The sequence below is a fragment of the Phyllobates terribilis genome, unplaced genomic scaffold (genome assembly GCF_046119375.1).
Source record: "Phyllobates terribilis strain yellow unplaced genomic scaffold, ASM4611937v1 Scaffold_4__5_contigs__length_816908805, whole genome shotgun sequence".
NCBI lineage: Eukaryota > Metazoa > Chordata > Amphibia > Anura > Dendrobatidae > Phyllobates > Phyllobates terribilis.
The window spans coordinates 652,452,427-652,464,792 of NW_027362764.1; the positions used below are offsets into that span (position 1 = coordinate 652,452,427).

General features: G+C 41.7%; 1 protein-coding gene across 4 annotated transcripts in view; it reads right to left on the reverse strand.

Moving 5' to 3' along the window:
• STAU2 (staufen double-stranded RNA binding protein 2) overlaps positions 1-12,366 on the reverse strand; it is a 379,482-nt gene that overhangs the window by 216,567 nt on the left and 150,549 nt on the right. For all 4 annotated transcript variants that reach the window (XM_073679451.1, XM_073679449.1, XM_073679450.1 and 1 more), the window contains one exon: positions 11,384-11,488. In XM_073679451.1, the coding sequence (XP_073535552.1) occupies positions 11,384-11,488 (105 nt within the window). The remainder of the gene's footprint in view (positions 1-11,383; positions 11,489-12,366) is intronic.

The window sequence follows — 12,366 nt, forward strand, 5'->3', positions numbered from 1 at the left end:
CTGTTTTTCTTATGAAATTCTCAATAAGTTTGATGTGTCACATGACCCTCTTCCCATTGAAAAAAATAAAGTTGGATCCAAAATGGCCAACTTCAAAATGGCCACCATGGTCACCACCCATCTGGACAAGTTTTCCCCCTCCCATATACTAATGTGCCACAAACAGGAAGTTGATATCACCAACCATTACCATTTAATTTAGGTGTATCCATATAAATGGCCCACCCTGTATTTAGAACAGCTTTGTAACTTTCTTCTTCAAATCTTGTCTTCTTAATCTTATGTCATCTACGTGATGGTGATCTGTGACTTTGCCATGATAATGTATCCTTTCGGCTTAATATGGAATTGGACCTTGGCCTGGAAGACTAATCTTGGCAAGTTTTGTGCCTTCGGCTATAATAGAAGTTGGTTTCAGACAGAATGTCATTAGTGACCTCATTAATGCAGCTTGATTTATTGAAAAATGTCCTCCTCAATCTTCAAAAACATGAAATGTAGCCAAGTTTGTCTGCTTCCATTCAGCCTAGACCTTTAATAATTAATAATAATTTAATTAATCTTTTGATTTCTTGTTACATTAAGGCTTCAAGGGAGGCTGTCGGCATAAAATGACTGTTCAATCCGAGTACAGGTTCAGCCTTCACGTGGCCAAACAGTTTAGTGCACCTTCCAACCTACTTGTTTCCATCTTTCTCTGCCCCTATGCACTAAACTGTTTGGCCACGTGAAGGCTGCACAGACCGCCTATGCTTGGTTTGAATGTCATATTGGCCTAACAGACTCCTTTTACCTCTAACGCAGTAAGTACAAGCTCATAGCCTAAACGTAAAGGACGATTTTAACCAAAAAGAGCGCAAGTTAAAGAAGCACTCCTCCTTCCATCAAAGTTTTTATTCTCTTAATATATTGCAATCCTATTATATAGCACTGTGTTCTTACAATTGCTCATTTTACCTTTCTACCTAGCTAATTTGTCTCTTTTCTCTGCTCTATGTAGAAACAGGAAGTCTCATGTCCCTGCATTTATCATCCCCCTCTAACTACTGACCCAAATGCTCCGCTCCTTCCCCTGCCAGACACTTTTGCAGTGACCCATGGTCATGCAGGGAAAATAGGCTGTTTCTATGTAGAGCTTTGAAGGATGCAGAAAGATCTAATGGAAAACTGGGTAGAAAGGTAAAATGAGAAATTTTAAGTACACAGTGCGGTATAATATGACGACTGCAAAATATTAACAGGATAAAAACTTTGATGGGAGGAGGAGTGCTTCTTTAACAACAAATGATCGTTTTAGTCACCAGATCACAGACTGAAACGTCACCTGAAAGTTTAATTTTAGACATTGATAAAGTACCGTAAGCTATGGTCTGTGTGTATATGGGGAAACACTATTACAGGACCTGAAAGGACTTGCCTTCCTGAATTTCTGGCAGCTTTTTCTGCAAGAGAAGCAGAAGCACTTCTTCCATGCGCCTTTCAGATTTTGTTTCCCCCCATCCTCCCCATGCTCGCTCCATAGGCTTTTAAGAAGCAGCTGTAGTTTGATCCCTCACTGAAGACAGATTTGTAGGCAGATATGAGCAGTTTGAGAGTGAATGATTGGTGCAGAAGAAAAAAGGGGCTAATAGGTGGATACATTTATAATTAAATAAAAAAACAGTTACTATTTAAGGTGTATTTGAATTTTTCATCCAATAGTCGGAAAAAAAATCTTTGGTTGAAGGGAAGATCTTTCATCCACGAGCAATTTATCGTTAAAAAGAATATCATTGCACACATATGACCAATTTGAACTATAAACAATGCAATCTACAAAGTATATGAATGTGATGGCATAATGATTAGTGATGAGCGAGCATGCTCGTTACTAGAGATTTACGAGCGTGCTCGGGTGTTATGTTTGAGTCACGCCGTGCACATGATTTGCAACTGTTTAACAGCTTTAACCCCTTTAAGACATGGTACGTACAAGTACACACCACGTCGGAACCCCCGTTTCAGCACAAGTTCCGGCGCGGAGCCCGCACTGAACCAGGCACATGTCAGCTGATTTATACAGCCGACATGTGCGATCCACCCGCGGCTGTCAACTAGGTAAATGGCGCTGTCAATCTCTGACAGCAGCATTTAACTAGCGCAAACCGGATGCGCGTCACTTACCCCGCCCATCGGTGACCCAGTCACATGATCACGGGTCACCGATGGGTTGGCATGATAACCCGGAGTCTGCAGCAGACCCCTGTGGTTGTCATGTCCAGATTGCCATGAGTGCCGCCCGGTGGTCGGCGCTCATAGCAAGTGAGCACATCTGCTGCATACAGGCGATCTGCTCATCAACTGTATGCAGTAGAGCCGATCAGGAAAGTGCTGCTTCTAGTCTCCCATGGAGACTATAGAAGCATGCAAAAAGTAAAAAAAGTTTTTAAAAATAAAAAAAAAAAATATAAAAAAAGTTTAAATCACCCCCCTTTTGCCCCATTCAAAATAAAACCATAAATAAATAAATAAAAACCACACATAATTTGTATTGCCGCGTTCAAAATCACCCGATCAATATAAAAAAAGAATTAATCCGATCGGTAAACGACGTAACGAGAAAAAAAAAAAATCTGAACGCCAAAATTTAGCTTTTTTGGTTGCCGCAACAGTGCAATAAAATGCAATAATGGGCGATAAAAACATCAGATCTACCCAAAACGTCAACTCTGTGCATAAAAAATAAGCCCTCACCTGGCCCCAGATCACGAAAAATGGAGACGCTATGGGTCTCGGAAAATGGCGACTTTTTTTTTTAAGCAAACTTTGGATTTTTTTTTTACCATTTAAATAAAAAAGAACCTATACATGTTTGGTGTCTACGAACTCGTAATGACCTGGAAAATAATAATGGCAGGTCAGTTTTAGCATCCAGTGAACGTGGTAAAAAAAATAAAAAAATGCGGTATTGCACTTTTTTTTGGACTTTAACTGCACTTGGAATTTTTTTCCCGTTTTCCAGTACATGATATGGTAAAACCAGTGATGTCGTTCAAAAGTACACCTCGTTCCGCAAAAAATAAGCCCTCACACGGCCATATTGACTGAAAAAAAAAAAAAAAAAAAAAAGTTATGGCTCTGGGAACAAGGGGAGCAAAAGATGAAAATGCAAAAACGAAAAATGGCCCGGGGATAAAGGGGTTAATACATGTGAGGAATGCCTGTTTCTTAGGCATTCCTCACATGTATTAAAGCTGTCAAACAGTCGCAACTCATGCGCACAGAGTGACTAAAACATAACGCCTGAGCACACTGAAGATACTCGGCGAGCACTCGAGCATGCTCGCCGAAAAGGTTAACAGAACATACTCGCTCATCACTAATAATGATAGTTCACCAGATGATCCCTTGTTCAATGGTTGCTTAACCATCAAACTAAGCGCCTCATGCATAGGTCCTATATCATATACAGTTGAAACCAGAAGTTTACGTACACTGTATAAAAAGACACACATGAATGTTTTTCTCAATATCTGACAGGAAGTCAGAATAAACCTTTCCCATTTTAGGTCAATTAGGATTACCATCATTTTTACTATTTGCCAAATGCCAGAATAATTTGAGAGAATGGTTTAAGGCATTTTTATTACTTGCTGCAAAGTCAAAAGTTTACATACATTTCATTAGTATTTGGTACCATTGCCCTTAAACTGAATGACTTGGGTCAAACGTTTGGGATATCCTTCCACAAGCTTCTCAATAGTTGGTCAGATTTTGGGCCCATTCCTCCAGACAATACTGGTGTAACTGATCCAGGTTTGTAGGTCACCTTGCTTGCACCTGCCTTTTCAGCTTTGCCCATAAATTTTCAATAGGACTGAGATCAGGGCTTTGTGATGGCTACTCCAAAACATTGACTTTGGTATCCTTAAGCCACTTTGTTACCATTTTGGCAGTATGCTTCGGGTCATTGTTCATTTGGAAGACCCATTTCCGCCCAAGCTTCAACTTCCAAGCTGATGTCTTGAGATGTTGCTTTAGTATTGCCACAATCTTCTTTTCACATGATGCCATCTATTTTGTGAAGTGCACCAGTCCCTCCGGCAGCAAAACAACCCCACAACATGATGCTGCCTCCCCCGTGTTTCACAGTTGGGATGGTGTTCTTAGGCTTCCAAGCTTCTCCCTTTTTCCTTCAAACGTAACGATGGTCATTATGTCCAAAAAGTTCAATTTTAGTTTTATCAGACCACAAAACAGGCCTACAAAAATTAAGGTCTTTGTTGTGGTGAGCATTTGCAAACATTAATCTGGCTTTTTTAATGTTTGTCTTGGTGTAATTGCTTCTTCCTGGTAGAGTGGCCTTTCAGCCCATGCTGATACAGTACTCGTTTCACTGTGGATATTAACACAAGCTTACCAGCTTCCGCCATAATCTTCACCAGGTATTTTGCTTTTGCCCTTGGGTTGATATTCACATATCGGACCAAAGCAAGTTCATCTCTGGGACGCAAAACCCATCTCCTTCCTGAGCGGTATGATGGGTGGACATTCCCATCTTGTTTGTACTTGCGTACAATTGTTTGTACAGATGAACGAGGCACCTTCAGGTATCTTGAAATTGTACCCAAAGATGAGCCAGACTTGTGCAAGTCCACAATTCCCTTCCTGATATCTTGGCTGATTTCTTTATACTTTCCCATGAAGCTACGCAAAGAAGCAGTGTGTTTCAGGTGTGCATTAAAATAAATACACAGGTGTGTCTGTAATTAACTCAGATGTTGCGAAAAAAAATCTATCGGAAGCTTCCACACACATGACATCATCATATGGGCAGCCCAGAATTGTTTAAAGGCATAGTAATCTTAGTGTATGTAAACTTTTGACTTTGCAGTAAGTAATAAAAATGCCTTAAAACATTCTCTCTCTCATTCTGGCATTTGGCAAATATTAAAAATTATGGTAGTCCTAATTGACTTAAAACAGGAAATGTTTATTCTGATTCCATGTCAGATATTTATAAAAAAGACACATATGCATGTTTTTCTCTAGTGTATGTAAACTTCTGGGTTCAACTGCAGGTCCTGTATGAGTACGGCTCTGATCCCATGCGCAGTCAGTCAAATGTAATCTAAACTGTGACATCCTCCAATGTACGGCTTAGTCTTGACGCATCTAATATTGGGCAGGGTGAAGACAGCATATTGTCCCACATGAAGTGTCTACAGCTCTATCGTAGAGAACTGTAAGGATGCCACCATACAGGCTACATGAACACAACGCTCCATTTCCATGCAGAATTTATGTTCATCTTTTTTACTGCAACCAAGAAAGGTTCTGTTTTTCCGTAGACAATAATTCAGGCTGTTTATCACTAGACTACTTCTGTGGGTGATAATGGAGGACTTTGCACAAATTCAATTTTGTTTGTAAGGTGACCCGACAATAAGCAGCTATAAGATTGCAGTTCCCCTGCAGCGTCACCCTTGCTCTCCCTCTCCTAGCTTTCACTCAGGGCCGGTGTCAGCACCCAGGCAAGTGCCGGGGCCCTGAGCAGGCGGGGGGGGGGGCCCACTCGAGGTTGGGCACCCCGCCGGGCTATGGGCAGAGGAGAGTGGTGCCAGCGCCCGCTCTTCTCCCCCGCTTGCTCAGGGCCCCGGCAGCCGGATACTTACCTCTCCCCGTGCCTCCGCAGATCCGTTGTCTTCCTGCTGTGTGCTCCCTGTGACATCTCAGGTCAGAGGGTGCGGTGACGTCTTTCCACCGCGCTCTCCCCTGAGCAGTCACAGGGAGCGCTGAGCGGGAAGACGCCGGCAACGCTGGAGTCCGGACCTGAGCAGCTGCAGCAGGTGAGAAGTGAGGTGAGTATTTGATTTTTTTTTTTTTTAATGTATGGAGGCATGGGGCATTATATGGTGGGGGAAAGGGACATCCTGCATGGGGCATTATAAAGAGGGGGGGTGACATCCTGCATGGCGCATTATAAAAAGGGGAGGGCGACATCCTGCATTGGGCATTATATGGGGGGCGACCACCTGCATGGGGCATCATATGGGGGGTGACATCCTGCATGGGGCATTATAAGGGAGGGGGGGACAGCCTGCATGGAGCATTATATGGGGACCAGTATCCAGTATGGAGCGTTATATGGTGGCCAGTATCCTGTACGGAGCGTTTTATGGGGGCCAGTATTCCGTATGGAGCATTTTATGGGGGCCAGTATACTGTTTGGAGCGATTCGCCGGTGTCTGAGCTATTGTGGAATTTACAATAGATATCACTCATGTAAAGTAAGAAGTGAAATCTTTGCATTGTACTATATATATATTTCTCTGCCGTATCTTTGCATCATGAATCGTGGTATGTGTTAAAGGGGCCCACTGAGACTCTTTCGCCCGGGGCCCAGAAAAACCTGGAGCCGGCCCTGCTTTCACTTATTGTTGAGACAGAACACCAAGGCTGCAGCTAGTCAGTGGCAAGTAATTGGCTGCAGCAGTCACATCATATTCCCAACAGAAGAAGAATTAATGAGACTGGTGGGATATATGCCCAGCTTGAAAAGTACAAGCAGGGGTCCAGGTGGTGAAGAATTTTTTTTTTCTTAAACCGCCATGGGCCCATAAGATAATTTTGTAGCAGACAATCCCTTTATTATCCCACACAAACAATAACACTGCTGCATTTCATTGATTACACTATTAATAAATTACAGAAAAAGTATAAATGAAATTGAATGAATTCTACAATAATTCTATAAACACGTACAGACACTATGAAAATGAATAGTTTATGCACTTCTGAAATCATAAAACCTTTGGAGGTGGCTCAGTGGTTAGCACCGCCCGGTGGCTCTGGTTTCACCGTTACTTTGCAGCACTGGGGTCCTGGGTTGAAATCCCACCAAGGACAACATCTGCAAGGAGTTTGTATGTTCTCCCCACACTTCAGACATACTGATAGGGAATGTAGATTGTGAGCCCAAATGGGGACAGTGATGACAATGTCTGTAAAGTGCTGTGGTATATGATGGCACTATATAAACAAGTAAAATAAATAAATGGAGCAACAGCGCTAATGTCTAATATGAAGAAAATGTATTACTATGAAACAAATAATTTATCAAAATAATTTAGGTGTAACAGACACAAAGTAAAAGAAAAACGTGTCGTCTTGCCTCAAGGCTTCCTGAATGCTTGAAAAGAAGCAAAGAAATGAGTAACAAAGAGCCATGTTACATCTGCCCTCGGCATTACCTGGTATTTTCCTTTCTTAAAAAAGAAAGCTAAAGCTGAATGCTTTACCAAGAACCTTTATTCTTGTAACTTAGTCAGAAGTAAAATACTTTTATACTATTATGCAACATATAAGTCAATCAATATCAGCAAGCATTTCTCTTCTCCTTAGGATTCGCTCACACTTGAGTATAAAAAAAAAAAAAAAATTCTGTCCCATTATCATCCAGAAAAGTGGTACGATTTTTTCTAACTTGTCATCCGTGTGCAATCTTTTTTTTTTTCCCCGAGCAGCTATTGAAGGAGTTGTCCACTACTTTCACATTGATACCCTATCTGTAGGATAGGGCATCAATGTATGATCGGCTGGGGTCCCGCACCCGATACCCCCGCCGATCAGCTGTAATCTGTGGCGGCAGCCACCAGCAGGAAGTGCTTACCTGAGGAGCTTGGCCCTCAAGTTGCAGCGGCTGGAGTTGGTTACCGCACATCCGCCTTCAATTCAATTCAACGGGAGGCCGATGTGCAGTACCCCGCAGCGGCCACTACAGGTGGACAGCCAAGCTCCGTAAGTACTTCCGGCAGGCGGCACCGATAACAGCTGATCGGCGGGGCTGCCGGGTGCAGGACCCCGGCCGATCATGCATTGATGCCCTGTCCTATGGATAGGGCATCAATGTGAAAGTAGTGGACAACTCCTTTAATCTTTTAAAGAACAATTTGCAGTTTCCCATTTTACAGAACTGTAATGGAGCCATAAAAATTGCAAGCTACACTGATGGTTCGTACGGAATTTAATTTTTTTCTCACACCCATCAGGTTTCAGAGTGAAATCTTAATATGCTGTGATTTTTTTCTCATGCCAAATACAGGTGAGAAAAAATACGCAGATCTGCACCGCCTCACTGAATAACATTGATGTGAGTGCAATCTGATTTTTTTATGAGATTGCACGCGTCCAATTTATACACAAGTGTGAGAAAACCCCTAAAAGGAACCTGCCTGCTGATTTATCCTGCCCAAACCATGGGCAGCATGAATAGCAGTCTGGCTGTATGATAGCAGCCTGGGATATTATTCTCTGAAATGCCATGGCATTCAGATAGTCCGGGCAGGGACCAAAGCCGAAGACCAGACTAGTCCGGCGACTCCATGCAGCCAACCTCAACTAACAGCACTCCAAGTGATTGACAGGTCTCTCCCATAGACCTCGTGCATTTGGAAGCATGAATCATGTAAAGCTAAATAGGCAATCCGCATAACACTGGTTTTAAAAATTACGTTTTCTTATCCCCGATGACACAACTCCAACCGGCAGTCCCCTCAATGTCTCCTTATGTTCACCACTACCAGTTAAGTGTATTTCCTCTCTAGAGGCGTTGAGACGAATAACGTAACGTGGATCTTTGTCTTTTTGCTCCTGCTCTCCTGTTTGCTAAATTGCATAAAAGAATAACAGACGTTGAGTTCCAGATACACACAGAAAAGCCATTATATCAGATAGGGCAGAAGCAATGTATGATGAAAAGCAAGGAAAAGGAAGTCCCTGCCACTATAGTGCTGGCAGAAGGGATGTAAAGAACCCACCAAAAAAAAAAAAAAAAAGAAAAGGAAAGTAAGTAACGGAACAAGAGAATCAGGACAGTTCCTGGACATCTTTGGGTATTTGCATACGTCTTTTTTAAGCAGGAGCTTATAAATGGCTAAAAGAATGAACATATGCACTGCAACGTCAAAACGACTTGAGCTTCTTCTAACTGCTTCAGGCTTCAGAAGTCGAGAAGGGGGTTAAAAAAAAAAAAATTGTCCACTCCATTCTTGCGCACTAGTTTATATATGCAGTTTCCAAAAAAAAGTCCATATTTTACTGAAGCTTCTTCTGTAATGGGTACGCTGGCGTCTAACAGATGTACATACGGTACATTTGGATTGGCATGTGCACCAATAGCTGTTTTAAGTTTTTCTGGGTGATTAAGGAAGCAAAAGATCTGCTTTTCTACAGGTTCTCTGTGAAAGGAAAGGTACACTTGACCTGAACATTTTCTTCACGAACATAAAGCAATTTTTTGTGGACAGACATTCAAATAATTTTTGCCCTTTCTTTTTTTTATGATACTGTGAGCCTAATGATATACAATCTTTTTTTTTTGTTTTGTTTTGGGGGGTTCTGAAGAAAATATGTCTAATTTTTTCATATTTGCTTTTATTTTTTAGGGGCCAATGAGATACATTTTAATTTGCCTTTCCCTTTTCACAATTCTTGTAAACCATCAAAAACTTCTTTACTTTTTTTTTTTCATTATTTCTCTCCCAAGAGTGATGGGGCTAGAAACAGCAATTCGGACTGGTGGTGGTGGCTAGCTTTTATTCATTTTGTTTAATTTTTCCTCTTTCCTTTAAATTTTTGCATACATTGTGCCTCCCTCACCCGCCCCCCATAAGGACCAGCCTGTGCTATACAAGTTGCCACTGACTTCTTGCAGGGAAAACCAATCCTCCATCACCTCTTAATCCCTGATGATGGGAAAACCCAGAACGCGTAGGTGGTCTTTCCTTTTTCAAAATAGTTTATTTATACGTCTATGTTATACCATAAATAAACATTTCTTGCTATAGTTATGATTCCTCTTTACGAATGAAGGCAGATTTTGTTGAGAAAAGGCAATTCGGGCGAGACAGAGCATCGACCACCCCCCACACAAGTAAACGGAAACTTGTCCAACACTGGCCGGCTCTCACACTATTCAGTTGGATGGCGCGTTTTTTTTGCATACCAATTTTTACTAGTACTTTAAACAAAGTCCACATTTTGCAAGTTATTCATACCTGACCCCTTCCCAATTTGGAATCTCTAGAACCATTACTGCACAATATGACCAAACATGAAAGCAACGGATTAGTCACAAGACAGACACAAAGGGCATCGGTCCCCAAGTGGAACGTTTAATTCTGATGAAGACAGAATTCGCAATAAAAGTCCCCTACAGATGGTTTCAATGCAGGTACAGTATAAACTTAGGCTTAAAGTGGTTGTCTGATCTTAAACTACAAATCGGCAGTTACCATATGTAATTACAGACTTGTGAAATCTCACATTGCTCACAGCACACAATGCGCATTCTCCACTGCCGCCGCCTCCTGGCCACATTCAGACTAGATGGGCGCAGTCTTGCTCAATGCCAGTGTATTGAGAGACGCTGGAGACAGTTTAGTCAGAATGTGGCCTGAAGTGTTACATATATCATACTTGCAGTCACATGACTGCTGCTCTAGTATTGGTGAATCCTCGTGCATTGCGTGTGATGTGAGGATTCACAAGTCTGCAGTCAGAGTGACTGCAGACTTGTAGTTTAAGACTAGCCAAGTCCTTTGAAGCCTCATACACAAGACTAGTGTCGGACAAATCCGCTGATACCAATGTGTTCATCCAATGGTCTAATGTGGATTGGGGGCACCGGCCAACTGATGGTTGGGGAAAAGGTTGATTGGCAGTTTGAAATCGGACATGCACAATCACAATGTTCTTCTGGAGATAAGTCGCCGTCAAACATGACAGCCAGCGGCTTTCTCAGAGAACACAGGAGCGCTCGGCCGAGCCATCTAAAGCGTATGGCCAGCTTTAGATGAAAGCACAAAGATCTGAGACAGAATGGATTTTACTAGGTTCTTAAAAAGTAAAAAAATATAAAATATATATAGTTTCAGTATAAAAGATTATCACCAGGCCTTGTCTTGGGATGTGTACGCTGTATACTGAGGAAAGTCATTTTTCCTCAGATGCTTTATGAGTGGTGACTCCTCTTTCGCTGATTGCATCTACTGAATCATTGCCTCGTAATAGGGCAACTTCCATTGACGATTGCATCATGGTCTACGCATACTACTGAAAAATCAATGAGTCTTGACAGAAAGCCATATACATTTAATGTACATATAAATTCTAACACATTACCATCTTTCACTTTATAGCTTAAAAAGGTAATGGCTACATAAAGGTTTATTGCGCTATTCTTTGTGGGGTTACTATATTCTAGAAAGCAGGTTAGGGAATCTCCTCCACACCAAAAGATATAAAACATCTCTGTACAAAAGAGATTGCTGAAATACTGACAGGGAATGTCAAACTATCCATCAAGGAGGACAGAAGAGTCCAGGGAATGAGCAGGCCTCACCTCAAAGCTGAGAGGAAGGTTCCGCTTCAATGAGATTTCAAACACCAAGCTGATTTCGGATTTGTTTGCATCTTTATCTTCATCAGGGCCTCTTGTCTCCCCATTCTGCAATTGAGCAAAAAAAATGCTTTATGGAAAACTTAAAAAATAAATAAAAAAAACCTAAAAACAGGCACAAATGAAAAGACTACTCAAAAACACCTCGTCCGCCAGGACTGCAGCATTGGTCCAATACCAAAAACTGAAATGACTGAAGCAAAGGAACGTTTCAAGTCAGATATCCTTAAAGCTCCTGCTACACAAATATTCTTGTCCTTTGCATTCTTATACATTTGCAACATACTGACCTCCCCACGGATTGAAAATGGACGGCATATTCTAGCTTTCTGAGGTGAGGAAACTCCTCTCTCTCACCTGTTTAAAACCTATTGAGAGGGTTCTTTGGGAATGGAAAAAAAAACAAACTAAAAAGGGATTGCCAGTATAAATAAATTCCTAAACATTTAACTAGTCATTTTTTTTAGGGAGGTAATCACTATAGAATTAAAATAGCCGCTGCCTTATTTCACAGTGACCTGCAGTAAAATATTAGGACTGGGGCCTGTGAGCATGTGCAGTGGAAGCTCCGACCTCCTTTATACGTCGTGGATGTGCTCCTCTGATACCACTGGAGATACCAACGGTGCCGAGGTAAGAAGAGGCAGCTCACACTACTTTGTGCTCGTCTTTCCAAGACCCCCATCTTTCTGAACAATCTAATAACTCCGGGTCACAGCAAAAGAGTTTCCTACTGCACATGGTCACAGGCATTTCAAGGTAACAAGGTGACGGCCATTTTAATTCTCTCTTGATTGGTGAGGATTGTGATTTGCTAATTATATATATTTAGGATTTATTTATAATGACATTTCAACCAGTTATTTATTTCTATTCCAGGAGAATCCCTTTAACCAAAGCTGATGAACTAGGTTGAAACTAAAGAA